This window comes from Propithecus coquereli, unplaced genomic scaffold (assembly GCF_000956105.1).
Source record: "Propithecus coquereli isolate 6110/MARCELLA unplaced genomic scaffold, Pcoq_1.0 Scaffold5, whole genome shotgun sequence".
Classification (NCBI taxonomy): domain Eukaryota; kingdom Metazoa; phylum Chordata; class Mammalia; order Primates; family Indriidae; genus Propithecus; species Propithecus coquereli.
Genome location: NW_012150840.1, coordinates 14,649,657 through 14,664,663, shown reverse-complemented (window position 1 = coordinate 14,664,663; position 15,007 = coordinate 14,649,657). Strand labels below are relative to the sequence as shown.

Sequence of the window (15,007 nt, the reverse complement as noted above, 5' to 3'; positions counted from 1 at the left end):
GCAAGACCCCATCTCAAACAAGCAAACAAACAAACGAGTAAGAGGGAGAGTCTAGGCTCCACCCCTGAGTCAATGTGAGTGTGTATTTGTTGGGACCTATTCCACAGGTTATTCATGTTAAGGGTTGTATTAGGAAGTGATGGGGGTTGGGCACGGGACCTGGTTGTAGGGCAGGGGCTCCCAAAGACTCAATGTCAGAGCTACATGGGAACAGTCTAGCACCTTCATTTTGCAGTCAAGGGTCCTGAGGCCCAGAGAGGCTAAGTGACTTGCCCAGAATAACCCAGCAAAAGCCTGGCTATCCCACACAGGGGTAGGTATTTCTACAGAGTTAGCCAGCTGAGGGATGGCACAGAGATGGTGTTCAGGGATGCAAACCCCCGTGCCTTGGTTGTCTCCACAGGACTTTGAGTGGGCTGAGCCAGATCCGCCCCTCCCAGCAGCATGTGGGACTGTCCCGGACCGTCCGACTTTATCCCACTGTGGCAGCCGGTGGCCAGCTGACTTCCAACGCCCTGCCCTCGGGACCAGGCCTTGAGCAGAGAGATGGCACCCAGCAGGGTCTGGACTACCTTTCATCCCCCTGGGGTAAGGGTGCCCTATCTTGGGTCCTAGAAGAGCTGGGCTTCTAAATCTCTGCTTCCCCCTCCGGTCTCACAGAGGGGCTGAGCTGTCACCTTGTCCCTCATTCTTCCAGCCAATCAACAAACACTCACTGAGCACCTGCTTTGTGCCAGGCCCCAGGAGGCGGGGGCCGAACCAGCTGATCTGGACTTTGTCCTTGTTGTGACCCTTGACTGACCCTTGACTGTTCTACTTCTGTCCAGTCTGTCCTCCCCTCTTGCCTCCACTTCCTTCATATCCAGCCTTGAACCTCAACTCCTCCTTCTTTCTACCTCCTCCTTCCTGCAAACGCCAGCCCTCCCGGATCAACCCAACCCAACCAATCGTTTCCTCAGCACCTACAGCTGCGCCGCTGCCGCCCACGGACGGAACTATCTCGTGGACTCACACCATGGCACACTCTTTGTGGTCGCCGAGCATCCCTTCCTCGTGTGCCTGGACATTTTCTCCCTCCAGCCCTCAGAGCAGCTACTCCGGGCCTCCCCCACTTTCCCAAGCTCCCATCCATCAGCCCACGGACGCGCCCCCCACCTCCCAGGGAGCTCCTCAACCCATGCACACCACTCCCTTAGCTGAATCTGCGCCCGAGCATTTTAAACATTGAGATGAAATTCACGTAACGTAAAATGAACCATTTTAAAGCATGTACTTCAGTGGTTTTTAGTATATTCACAATTTCGTGCAACGATCACCAGTATTTGATTCCACATTTTCATCACTCCATTAAACTGTCACTCCCTCGTCCCCTGTCCCCCCAGCCCCTGGTAACCACTGATCTACTTTCAGTGGATTTACATGTCTTGTACATTTCACACAGTGGAATCATACAACGTGTTGTCTTGTTGTGCCTGGCTGCTCTCACTCAGCATAACGTTTTGGGGGTTTATCCATGTTGCACCATGATTAGTCCTTCATTCCTTTTTACGGTTGATGACCTCCTTTTTTGCCATCTTGAAGGGGAGGCGTACCCCTTGTGTAAGGCACACCCCTGCACCCTTTTTGTGTCTTCTGGAATGCTAGGTATCACCCCCACCTTCTGTGTCTTCAACCTGTTCCTCTCTGCCCTTTCCCTTCAACACATACACTTGCTTCCAGCTTTCCCAGTAACACCACACACACACACACACACACACACACACACACACTCACGCATATGCACACAGAGTTGTTTCTCTGCTTCCTCTGGCTTCCTCTCTATCTTTTCCCCTCACAGTCAAGCTTCTTGAACCCATGGTCCGCATATACTTTTTCCACTTCCTCCTCTCTCCTTCCTTCCTCAACCCTCTGCCTTCCAGCTCCCCTCGCCCGGCTCCCCCTACTGAATTAATATCTTCCTTTGCAATTCCACTGCTACCACCCTCATTAAATGAGGTGACCTCAGCTCACGCTGCAGCCATGACCTCCCAGCTGGTCACCCTGCCTACTGGCCCACCCTGCACCTCACAGCGGGAGGACATCTTGCTGACGATGGCTTCTCCACTACCCTGCCTGATCCTTGTTCTGGTAGTCAGGCCCCCGGAATCTGTCTCTAATCCTTCTTCCAGGCTTTATCTTCCTCTGCTTCTCTTAGAAAACTCTCCCCTCTGGCAAGCCTGGGCTGCAATCCATTCCCTGCCCTTGAGTTCAAAGTCCCGCCGCAGCACTTGCTAGCTGTGTTGCTTGGGTCAACCCAAACTTCTCTGAGCCTGTTTCCTTAACTGTAAAATGGAAATATGAGGTTGGACATATGAAAATTGCCCAAACTCTGCCATAGCAGCCTGCAAAAATGGCAATTTCCAAGGGTTCAATATAAAGTAATACCCACTGAAGAGGGCTGAGTTATTGCGCATGGAGCATGAGCTTGGTGGCTGGCACATCTGTGAGCTTCTCAAAGGTATCACCCTGCCCCCACCATGGGGCCTTGCATCCCGTAGGTGTTCAGCAAATGCCCTCAGGATGGACGCACCCCTAGTCCCGTGGGCCTTTCTAACCAGGCTCTGGCGGTCATGGCTGTGCCTCTCAGCCCTGCCCCCTGGACCCAAGCCCTCTCTCTGCAGGGCTGAACCTCACAGAGAAAATCAAGAAGATCAAGATCGTCTTCACTCCCACCATCTGCAAGCAGACCTGTGCCCGAGGGCACTGTGCCAACAGCTGTGAGCGGGGTGATACCACCACCCTGTACAGCCAGGGAGGCCATGGGCACGACCCCAAGTCTGGCTTCCGCATATGTGAGTCCCTCGCCCCTCAGTGGGGTCCCAGCTGGCCCTGGGTGGGTGGGTGGCCAGAGGACCAGGGCTGCCTTGAATTCAAGCCCACTGCTCTTGTGCTGTAGCTCCATGAGTTGTCCCAAATCACGCGAAGAGCTGAGTCCCCACCCAGCTCTGTCGTAGCCTAGCTGTGTGACTCTGGGAGCCACGTAACCTCTCCGAGTCCATTTCCTCAACAGAGAAGTGAGGGAGTTCATAACAATGCCACCACCCTATCTCCCAGGCTGTCGCTGGGGACAGGGAAAGGCATGAAAGGGCTTTTTAGAAAGGCAAGAGCTAGTTATTATCTCCCCTGCTTCACCCCTGGGCTTCGTGGACAATCCCTGCATTTCAGGGGGTTCTGGGCTACACACGCCGTCCAGATTTGGGGTCCTGCTGCCCCTGTTTCTCTGCTGTCACTGGCCGGCCACATGGTGGGTGCTGCTGTTCTTCCGCCACCCGTTACCCTGAGGGCCAATGTTGCAGATTTCTGCCAGATCCCCTGCTTGAATGGAGGCCGCTGCATCGGCAGGGACGAGTGCTGGTGCCCTACCAACTCCACCGGGAAGTTCTGCCACCTGCCTGTCCCGCAGCTGGACAAGGAGCCTCCAGGGAGGGGCTCCCGCCACGGGGCCCTGCTGGAAGGCCCTTTGAAGCAGTCCACCTTCACATTGCCTCTCTCCAACCAGCTCGGTGAGTGCCGGCACAGCCGGGACTGGGGGGAGCGCCAGTCAGGTGGATACAGTCACCGGCCACTGTTGCTGTGCCGGGGACCGGGAACTGTCTCCAGCCATCCCTTTACAGTGAAACCTCCCTCTCTCTGGCTCTCAGTTTCATCCCCTGAACTTCTCTTTCCACTCCCATCTGAATTCATCCACATGTTTTTGCCCTAACCCTGTGCTGGATGCCATGGGGAAGAAAAAGCATGAATTCTCTAGGAGGTCCGGGGATGGAGAGGCCCCCAGGCTGGGAGCGCTCTGGGGAGGCTAGTGGAGGGGATGAACTGCGGTCAGGCTCTAAACAATGGGTGGCATGTGGTCAAGCAGAGGGGCTGGCGCAGGCGAAGGCGCGGAGGTGGGACCAGGCGGGGTCCATGGGCTGGAGCTCGGGGGTTGTACAGGGGCGCGGAGGGAAGGTGGTCTGGGGCTTGACCATGAGGGTTCTTCAGGGAAGGAGCTTGTGCTTCATCCCATCCTCACAGAGGAGTTGTTCTGGGGCTCCAAGTAGGGAGCAAAGAAATGGAGGGAGACTTTTGGGGAGACACACAGCCAGTGGCCCTCCTAGCCCAGGGCTGGTAGGCGCATCTCAGAGGGTGGGGAAGTGAGGGTGGGGCCCCACTTCCCTGGCTCTAACCCAGCCCCTGTGCCCAGCCTCTGTGAACCCCTCCTTGGTGAAGGTGCACATTCACCACCCGCCCGAGGCCTCCGTGCAGATCCACCAGGTGGCACGGGTGCGGGCTGAGGCGGAGGCCCTGGAGGAGAACAGCGTGGAGACCAGACCCCCACCCCGGCTCCCCGCCAGCCCTGGCCACAGCCTCTCGGACAGCAACAGCATCCCTGCTTGGCCTGGAGAGTCCCCTCGGCCATTGCCCCCCACGGCACCCAGGCTTCGGGGGCTGCTGGGCCGGTGTTACCTGGGTGCTGTGAATGGACAGGTGAGAAAGCAGCTCGTGCCTCAGCCCTGGAGCCTTCCAGAACAGCAATTGCCCCCACTCCACCTTCTCCTGCTCGCTCTCCTCCATGTTCTTATGGAATGTGAGTGTCTGCAGAGTCTCCCACTTTCCAGGTGGGAAAACCCAGGGCAGAAAATTGCCCAAGTATGGGGAGGCCGGGCCTCCTACCAGGCATGCGGAACAGGACCCCGGGAAGATCCCCTCTGGAGGAGCTGTCACCAGCATCCTCAGGCGAAGACAGCCTAGAGCTTCGTCCCGCTAAATCCTGGGCTCTCTGGGAGCCGAGCCTAGGATCTCCCAGTGCACAGACAGTAGGGCTGTTAGGATCCAATTGAGACTGAGGTCGAGAGAAGTGGAATTAGCAAATGGAAGTTACACCCCAAAGCCCGGGCGGTATAAGGATGAGAAGCCCTCCCTCCCCCACTGGAGGCATCCACAGTTCACGTGGGAAGTCAAGTGAGCTTTCTGAGGCCAGGCACCCAAGAATAGAGGTTACACCAGACCCAGGATGGTTTTTCTTGGGGCTGCAGTTTAGTGTTTCCAGAAACCCCTTCTGAGGCAAGGGAACTGGAGGAGGTAAGATAGCTAAGGAATAAGGACCCCAAGTTCCCAGATCCTCCCTGGTCTCCCAGCTTGTGGCGTCCCTGAGCCTGAGGCTCTATGCACAGGGGGGCCCACACGGTGGGTGACCCTAGAGTTCCACAGAGGAAACCTGTCCTCTGGGACCCTCTGTCTATGAGCTGAATCTGTGGAGGGTGGTGGTTTGCAGACTAGCACAGGGCAGATCTTGTGTCTGGGGTGTCCCACCTGCAAACACAAAGGTTGGGGTCTGGCAGAGTGGACTGCAGATTTCTCTACCCTCTTCCAGGCCATTGGCTGACTCCCTTCTCCCCTCCTTTGGGTGGGGGTATCCTGTGGCAGAATGTGGGGAGTGAGCTCTGTGTCCCAGGCTTTCCTGGGACATCTGTGCACAGCGGGGGGAGAAGGGAGGGTCACAGGTGTCCGTGACCCCTTTTCCAGTGTGCCAACCCTCTGCTGGAGCTGACTGCCCAAGAGGACTGCTGCGGCAGTGTGGGAGCCTTCTGGGGGGTGACCTCGTGTGTCCCATGCCCGCCCAGACCAGGTGAGTGCTGGGTGACTGTGGGGGAAGCTCTCCCAGGGCCTGGCCTCTGCTGCCAGGGTTTCCCCTCCAGGGTTTCAGAGGCCGGGCAGCTAGGACAGGCCGGTAAACTGTGCGGACTTCCCAGACCTGCCTTGAGGGGTTTGTGGCTGGCACCCCAGGCTCCCAGCAGCTCAGCCGGCTCCCGCCACTGCTGGTGCAGCCTGGTCCCCCGCTCCATCTGCTTGCCTGTGAAGGTCTGCTCCCTCTTGCCGTGGTTCTTGCTCAGATTTTAGGGGTCCCATCTGGTGTCCCCATATACACTCCTGCCCAGGTGTCAGGGGCCTGGAGGTCTTGACGTGGTGACTCAGTGTTTCCCTCATTCTCTCCCTGGTGGGGCCCCCAGGCCTCCTCCTAACCCTCTCTGTCCTTGAATGTCTGTCCCAGAATGTCTTTAGCCTTGGGGTATGGGAAGCCCAGTTTCTTGCCCTCTTTTGGATGGTGGGAAAAACCTAACATATATTCATTCATTCAGCAACTACTCACCAGGTGCCTCATGTGTGCCAAGCACAGAGGGTTCAGGAGCGAGCAAAATGCCCATTCATGCTGTTCTCATAGGTCTTGGTCTTGCAGTTGGGAGGGGGCGGCCAGGTGCTTGTGCCTGAGCATGGCTCTGCCTGTTGGTCTGTCTCCCCCTCCACGCCTCACTCCTGGGCCTAGGACTGGTGCGTATTTCTTTGCCTGTCAGCAGTCGGCTTGGTGAGTCGGCTTTGGGGAGGGGCTGGACTGTTCCCAACATCCGACTCAGCTGTGGGGCAGTGACTACATTTTCCAAAGTAAAAATAAGTGCAGACGGTTTCACAGTGTGACAGAATTTTTGGTGAAGCAGCAAACGGTAGGATTCAGCTCCCAGGCTTAAGTATCCAGCACATACCAAGTACCAGTCCCAGCTCTGCCTCAGTCTCCTGATCTGTGAAATGGAAACAGTAAGAGTGCCAGCCTCGCAGGGCTGCCATGGAGATTAAATGAGACGATGCATGTGCTCAGCGTTAGGTCAATACACTGTAGCTATGACTGTTATCATCACTGTTGTTGTTAGAAAGTACCCCTCGAGAAAGGGAAAAGCAAATGCCCCACCAGGTGTACTTTGAACTAACTGCTCAGCATCTCCCTGCAGGCCAAAGATGTTTCTGCTGCTTTTTTTCTTTCCTTGTTTGCCTTTCTCCTTCTCGTCAGGCAGACCCTTGAAACTTCTATATCCCACATTCTATTCAGTCAGCAAATATTTACGTTGGCCAAGCCCCCATCTGAAGTACCTATAGTGTGCAAGCCCTGCCCTGAACAGACAGCGGAGAATGGGGTCAAAACAGTGCCTCCCCTCTCCAAGCTTACAGTCTAGTGGGGGGCCATAGACAGCTGGGGGGGCCTCAGAAATAGAGAGGCTAGTGCAGTGACGAGGCAAGTGCTGAGTGCCGTGTGGACACAAGCAGCAGAACCCGGGCCACTCGTTGGTCCTGTAGCACCTTTGTGCAAACTGGAAAAAGATGCCCCTTCCATTTGTTCTGAACCATCTTCATAAATACACAGACGTAGGATGCCAATGATTCCTTTAGATGTGGTGCTTTTGTGCAGTGCACAACCTCTACATCTAGGCACCATGGGACGGGGGCCCTAGCTCAAGCTGATGGATCAGAGCAAGCTCCTTAGAGAAGGTGATACCCAAGATGAGTCTCCAAGAATGATTAGGGGTAAGACAGTCAGAGAGGTGGGGAAGAGTTTAACAACTCAAGGAAATTGCATATGCAGGTGAGGCCAAGAGAGGAAACGACATTTTCCGGAGCGCAGTGTGCCTCTTGCTAGGCCTTGCCCAGCCCTGGCTGTCCTGCAGGAAAGCAGGCATGTCAGAAGTGTTAGGTGGAGTCAGGGCTTCTAAGCCCCTTGTCTGGGCAGGTTCTGGTTCCCAAGAGCTGGCTCATTCAGACAAGCGGGCGGAGTCTCTCCCCCGTCCCTCATCAGCCCTCTGAGGGGCATCCAATACCTGCTGCTGCTGACTGAGGTGCTCACCTTTCTGGAGACCTCCTGACCCAGTAGGGCTGTCCTGGGAGGGAGCGGGCTTCTCTGGGTGGGCGCAGTGAGGTTTCATCCAAGTGGCAATTCAAGAGTAGCCTCAGAATTTTCTCCTTGTCTCGGGGCCTGGAAGCTGTCGTGGTGTTGCATCCGGAGTCTGCGAAACAATGAAGCGAAGAGTGGGCTCAGCTGCCGACAGCTGTGGGTGGCACAGGAATGGAGTGGAGCGATGCAACTGAGAAACAGGGTTCTGGAAGGGGCCTCCCGAGGATCCTGCTTCACTGCTGGGTTCAACCTCCTGTCTTCCTCACAGCTGAGGTCTGGGCCCCTCTTGGAACCTTCCCTCTGGGAAAGTTTTCAGGCACTAAGGTATCTGAGGTTTGGCCACCAGGCATGGTCCTGAGCCCTTGAGATGCAGCCTCTGGGTGGGGGCACAGCACTTAGGGTCCTGCAGGGTCCCTGGGGTCAGTATCCCCTCTTTGATTCACTAGGCCAACTTGACAGCGGTGTTAGTGGCCAGAGACCTATCAGGCGACATTAGTGGGAATGAAAGTGAAGCCACTCTGGATTCTTCATTTAAACGTCATATCCAGCACTTACAGGATTTCAGCAGAGAGTGGGAGCACAGAGCCCTGCCTGTCCAGAGCAGCAGAGCCTATTGGGATGCAGAGACCCAGGCCGTGAGATCCATGCCAGGGATGGCTGCTGTCCATGGAGGATCCTGGGCCCACCCCCCTCAGCCAGGGCTGACAGGCACAGCGACCATGAACCCAGATCTTGGAATCAGTTTTGGGTGTGGAGGAGTCCTCACTTGGAAGGATGGGAACAGGAGAAAAGGCCAGAGTTTGGGGGCTGCCTACCCACCCACCTGCCCCACTCCTGGTCCCACCTGTGTGCCAGCCTCAAGAGCTCAGCCCAGCTGATGCCCAAGGACCCTGCTCCCAACAGAGCTGGTTCGCTTTGTTCGGGCAGGGCCTGGAGCCCAGTGGCGGTGGGTATGGCAGCAGAGCTCCGTGGGTCAGTTGCTCCCACATGCACATGTGGGTGCAGAACACCCACTGTACCCCCGCCACACACACACACACATCCAAGGCTCAGCCTTTGTCCCCACCCCTCCTCCACGTGTTCAGCACATCTCAGCAAGCTGGGCACCAGGGTACAGACCCTGGAATGTCAAACATTCCAGCACGCCGAGCAAGAAATAACAAAGACTAGGGCAACATAAACATTTAAAACACATAAAAGTGCAGCTGGCATTGTATAGAGAAAGGGCAAGACGCTGGGGAACCTTGTTTGTGTTGACAGGGTGCCAGGCACCCAGCTCCACACCCGAGCCTGGGGCTGGGGTGGGGTGCTTCTCTCAGCAGGCATGGCAAGCGAGCACCTGCACAGGAAGCAGAGGAAGGAAAGACAGGCTGCTGGGGTGGGTTTGGGGGTGGCTGGCAAGACAGGCGGGACTTCTGGGTTCTAGAACATCCTCTGCCCTCGTGGCTTTGCCTCTCCGAGCCCCTGTTTATCCTCTGATAAAATGGGGCTATGCCTCTTGGGGAAGCCTCTGTCACTCCCAACGAGGTGATGGGAGGGACACAGTGAGTAGCCTGCGAACCACACGACTGCATGGCTTTCCCCCAAACACCTTTTGGCTTTTTTTTTTTTTTTTTGAGACAGAGTCTCACTTTGTTGCCCAGGCTAGAGTGCCATGGCGTCAGCCTAGCTCGCAGCAACCTCAAACTCCTGGGCTCAAGCAATCCTTCTGCCTCAGCCTCCCGAGTAGCTGGGACTACAGGCATGTGCCACCATGCCCGGCTAGTTTTTTCTATATATTTTTAGCTGTCCAATTAATTTCTTTCTATTTTTGGTAGAAACAGGGTCTCGCTCTTGCTCAGGCTGGTCTCGAACTCCTGAGCTCAAACAATCCACCCACCTCGGCCTCCCAGAGTGCTAGGATTACAGGCGTGAGCCACCGCGCCCGGCCACCTTTTGGCTTTTGAGGCTCTGTGTTGGACTGCTCAAGATGGTCCTTGAAGCATGCCACTATTTCTAACATGGAGAAGGACTGCCTTGAAGTCTCAGTTGCATGGCACAGAAGATTCCAGAAGATTCTACAGAGCCCCATTCCATGGAGAGGTGGCTCAGAGAGTTGGCTTAGACCACGGTTCCCCTCTCCTGCCTTCACTCCAAGTGACGGATGCGGTGCATGCCCAAATGACCTCCCAGGACTTAGCCTGAGCCGTGTCCTCCTGATCCGTTGGGATTTAGCAAAGGTTGTAGCTCAGAGCTTCTTCAGTTCCCCTGCCAGAGTCTGGAGAACACACGGCTTTCAAAAGCCACTTTGATTGAGGCCACATTTTTGAGTTTGCGTCTGAGGAAGACAGACATCTGGGTTGACTGGAAAGTTGGCCGCGGCCCCATCTGGCTTGGCACTGGCTGTGTCAACCCCAAGGCCCCTTTGCTGGGACAGGCGGGGCTGGCACAGGGCTCGGGGCCTGCAGTGGTGGGCTCCAGCTGTTTGCCACGAGATCATCGTTCCATCTGCCTGGGGTGTGGGCTGAGTTCACCTCAGAACCCAGGGCCCCTGTGTCTCCAGGGAGAGCTGATTGTCTTACTCTGCTCCTTCAGGGAATTCCGTGTCTTTCCCTTGTACATCAAGAATAGCTGCCAGTTACTGAACTTCTACACTGTGCTGAGCCCTTCACCTGTATTGTCTCATCTTATTTGTACAACCACCTGCAAGCTAAGGTTCTTTAACCCCGTTTGATGGATGAGGAAAACGAAGCTCAGAGAGGCAGAGGAACTTGTCCACAGTCACACAGCTAGGACAGGTGGAGTGAGGATTCAGACCACAATGTGTCTGATTCTCAACTGACCAAGATCTCCCTAATCCTTCTGGGGAGACCTGAGTCTGCCCAAAGGAAACAAAACTCAGGATACTAGACTGGAATTCGGTAGCCAAGAGAATGCACACCAGGATTATATTTCATGCGTTACTCATGCACGAAGGACGTCTGTCAAGAAGATTGGGGTTGAATAGACAGGCAGGTTAGCAACACATAGGCCAGGCCTAAGAGCTAAGAGAAGTGATGAAAGAATTACACTGGGGAGAAGGGTGTGCACTTGTTCCACGTGGTTCTGGAGAGAAAAAGCCAATGCATGATGTTTCTGGTAAGCAAACTCAACTTGAAACTGAGCACAAAGGACCACTTATTAAAAACTGCAGGTGCCCGGCAATAAAAGGGGTCGTGCCTAGAAGTACTGAGCTCCAATCACAAGGAGTGTGCCTACCAAGAACAGGGTTTCAAAGGAGCTGGGGAAGGAAATTAATTTGAGGGAATGGGGGTTTATATATATCTGTTTGAAAATTTATTTGAAACCCTCAGCAGAAAGCAAGCTTCGCTCTGCTTTGGTCCTGACCCTTGGCCATGAGGAAGGTCACAGGTGTAGCCCTGTGATGCCAGCCCCGGGGGAGGGTGTGTCTGTGAGGGTGATGGGGGATTGGGGGGAGGTTCGAAGCAGAGAGCCTTAGCGCAGGTCACAGCAGCAACATCGTTGTTGTCCCCATCGTTGTCATAGCAACCATTTATTCAGCGCACTTACAAGTGCCAGGCACCATGCTTGATGCTTTCTCATTTTTCTCATTTCGTTGCATCCTAACGATGTTTCTAGGCATTGGATGCTATTGTCTCCATTTTACAAAGAGGAAATTGGCCTGAAACCCCAGGTCTATCTGACTGCAGACCCCTGCTCCCCATCGCTCTGAGATTCACCTCCCTGTGCTGTGTCTTGGGCACTTAGCTCAGGCATTTGCTGCACCAGAGGACCCCAGCTTGGGGAACAGCTGTGTTGGGGTGGGGTTCCTGTTCTCCAGGACTCGAGGGGAGACGCCCAGTCCCCTACCCTAAAGAAATGTGATTTTCAGAATTCCAGTTGTCAGCCTGAAAGGGCAGTGTCTCTTTGGCTCAGAGATGTTCTGAAAGCTTCTTCCAAGGGAGTTGAAGCCTCCTGGAGACTGTGCCTCAGGCTTAAGTGAGCACCCTCCCTACCCCAACAGCGGTGGGTGTCACTGCCACATGGCACCAGTGGCCTGGAGGGCTCAGGAAGGGCTGGGGCGGAGGTAGCTGAGTGGAACCTGTCCGAGCCAGGGGTTGGAGCAGACCCCTTTCTAGCTCACAGCTTGTGGGGCCTTCGGTTCTATCCCGCTCTGGGGCAGCAGTCAGAGGCCCTCCTTGGGTGGAATGTCATAGTCACTAGGGGACCCACTGGCACCTCACCCAGGAGGAAAATCTGAATAATGGACATTGTGATAATTACCAAAAATGTGGCAAGTATTGTGCTTAGAGTTTTACACGCTTGTTCAGTGTTCACAATAAGCCCATGAGGAAAGACTTGCCATCTCCATTTTACTGATAAGAAAACCAGGCTCAGAGAAGCTGAGTAACCTGCCCAAATTCATCCAGCTCGTGAGGGCCAGCATGCTGTTCTTGAGGCTGTTGCTGGGAGGGAGGGAGGGAAGGAGGAAAGAAGGAAGGAAGGAAGGAAGGACCTCCAGGGCCAGGCCAGGCATTGTGCTAGGGTCAGTCTGACATTCGTTGTTTCAGCAGAGCTAATCCCACAACAACCCCACGAACTGAGTTTCTGTCCCCACTTCTACAGATGAAAAAATTCAGGCTGAAAGAGGTTAAGAAATGTGCCCCAGGTCACGCCGCTAGTCAGAGTGGAGCCAGGAATTAGATGTGGGTCTACTGGGGGAGTGGAACTTTCTCTCCAGCCTGAGGTCTGCAAGGCAAGGGGCCAAGGCTCCAGCCTGCTCCCATGCCCGTGGCACTGAGCTCGGCCTCGTGGGGCATGTGCGTCTGTTCCCTGGGCAGAGGGGGTGTGCGGCGGGGACCCTCCACATCTCCCTGCTGCAGGCACCTGTCATCACAGGCTGAGATCAGCACAGCTTGTAAACAGCCCTGTGGCCAGACACATGTCTTCGCCATCTCCTCCCAGCTCTGCTCGTGGAGTCAGGGCCAAAACTGTCTCAAGAAATTAGTTTGCCTTTGCTGAGGCCTCCTTGGGAAGTAGCTGGGCAGGGGCAGGCTGCAGCCAGGGCAGCCTCTGCTTCTGTCCCCAGTCTATGAACAACCGAGGTGCCGCAGTGGGCGGATAGGGCTGAGGTTGGGGCCAGTGTCCTTACCAGGAAAGTTACTCATGTCTGCGCTACACACTTCATAGCATATTGTGGCATTTAGACTTCTTGGGGTTGAGGTCGATCCCAACCGACCCCTCAGCAGCTGCCCTGGCTTTCTCAGGTCTGACAGTCCCAACAGCAAGGGTGACACAGCTCCCCACATGTCTCCTTGAAGCAGCCGTGGGGGTCACAGGTTAGCCACTCTCCTGCTCCGAATCACACAAATTCTCTTCTCTCTCCTCTCTGACCCCTTGTTATATCCTTGATCTGGCTAAGGGGCCATCAGGGGTAGGACAGCTTCTTCCTGATGTCCTTTGTCAACTCCACGTGGCACTTTGGTTATACACAGCATGGAGCACTTATCAAGTGTCCGATTAGTTCTTCTGACCTCCTTCTAAGTATCCTGACATTTTGTTTCTATTCTGTCTCCGATCCCTTGGAAACAGGGCAGGGGAGGGGATGTCCTAGGAAGGATTCTGAGTTTCCTGCTGGACAGGCAATGGAGAGAATGGTTCAAAGTTTCTTCTCTGCAGCCAGACTGCCTGGGTTCATAATCCCAGCTTTATCCACCAGCTGGGTTTGTTTCCTCACCTCTCTATGCCTCAGTTTGCTCATCCATCAAATGGGGGATAATATTAGTAAGTACCTCCAAGGGCTGGTTGTGAGGATTAAATAAGTTAATACCTGGAAAGCCTTTATAACAAGGCCTGGCCCATACTAAGTGCCATTTTAGCGTTTGCTATTATTATTATTTGTCCCCATACTGCTCCAGGTGCCATGCTTCGCACTAGAGACATAGCAATGATGGAGAAAACAAGATCCTTGTCCTCATGCAGCTGTAGGGTGGTGGGGAAATAGACAAACGGGCGGTCGCAACACACCATGTTAGGTACCACAACTCGGGGGGCCTACGTGTGGCGGGGGCACCTGGGGAGGGGCACCTGGTGTGGGTGGCAGGGTCAGCAACAGGTGTCACCTGCCTTCCCACATCTCTGTGAATTACACGGTTCACTGGCTGCTGAGCCACATGACCATCTGAAGTTCTGCTTTCCTTCTCCCAAGGAGATTTGAGCTGATTTTTCTAGATTGGACATTGTCCTTGCTCTTACAGAAGCTGAGAACTAGCCCCTTATAGACTGCCTCTGGCAGGGGTGAGGAAGGGCACTGCTGGCCCTGGTTCGGGATTGTCGGGGGCGGGGGGGTTGTTTGCAAAAACAGGAGCTTCACCAGAGACAGTGGCTTGGCGCTTGTTTCTCTCTAGCAGCCTGCCCTCACATTCTCTTCAAGCCAGCAAGAGGGCAGCGTCCCCTTACCAAGAGAGGAAACCACTTTATAGAAAAGGATACGTGCATATCCAGACTAACGAATGAACCCAGGTCCTTTCGGCTTAACACATTCCTCGGGTTCTCTCAGTTTTTTGCCGATGCCAGCAGCTGGTTCCACTCTTGCTCCCCGTTCTAGTCCAAACTCTCCACCCTTTTCTCCTGATCATTAAAGAAACAAAGACTTCCTGCCTAACTTCCCTCTCTTGAAATCTGGAGAGGTGATGCTGCCCTGGCCAGCCTCTCCTCTCTCTCTCTCTCTCTCTCTCCCCGTAAAACGGGGACAATGGTCCCTGCCTTACAGAGTTATTGTAGTGAGAAACCAACAGGACAGTATGCGCCCATGGCCTTGCAACTCTGCAGCATCGTATAAACGCTAACTTGGCATTACTCCTCGGCCCTCTGGCAACAGCCTTACGTTACCCTTTCCCACCTTCTGCTCTTCATAATGTTCACGGGCTGCATCCAATCAGCCTGCTATCTGAGTTTCTCCAGACAACTTCCTCTCTTTCTTCCCTCCTCTCTGTCCTCAGTTCATACCACAAGGCCCCATGCCAGGGACATGCACATTTTCCAGCCTCACTCTCATCTTTCCGTCTCAACCCCAGCATTTTCGGAATCCACGTGTGTCTCTGTAAGAGTGGTCATCTAGGCTAGAGCCCAGTCCCCACGGTGGAACGTGCAAACCAGAGCAAGGCAGTCCAGGGCAGGAGGAAATATTAGAACTTCAATTTACATTTTTCAATCTTAAAAAAAACTAAGTGTTACCCATTTCTCCTCACTTGGTCTGTCCATATGTCAGACCGTCACATGTCATGTTGGGCACAC

At 54.6% G+C, this 15,007-nt stretch overlaps 1 protein-coding gene across 1 annotated transcript in view; it reads left to right on the top strand.

Annotated features, from left to right (window-relative positions):
- LTBP2 (latent transforming growth factor beta binding protein 2) overlaps positions 1–15,007 on the top strand; it is a 95,281-nt gene that overhangs the window by 47,316 nt on the left and 32,958 nt on the right. Inside the window, exons 5-9 of the mRNA XM_012656226.1 lie at positions 404–588; positions 2,661–2,831; positions 3,336–3,542; positions 4,220–4,503; positions 5,542–5,644. Coding sequence (XP_012511680.1) covers positions 404–588; positions 2,661–2,831; positions 3,336–3,542; positions 4,220–4,503; positions 5,542–5,644 — 950 coding nt within the window. The remainder of the gene's footprint in view (positions 1–403; positions 589–2,660; positions 2,832–3,335; positions 3,543–4,219; positions 4,504–5,541; positions 5,645–15,007) is intronic.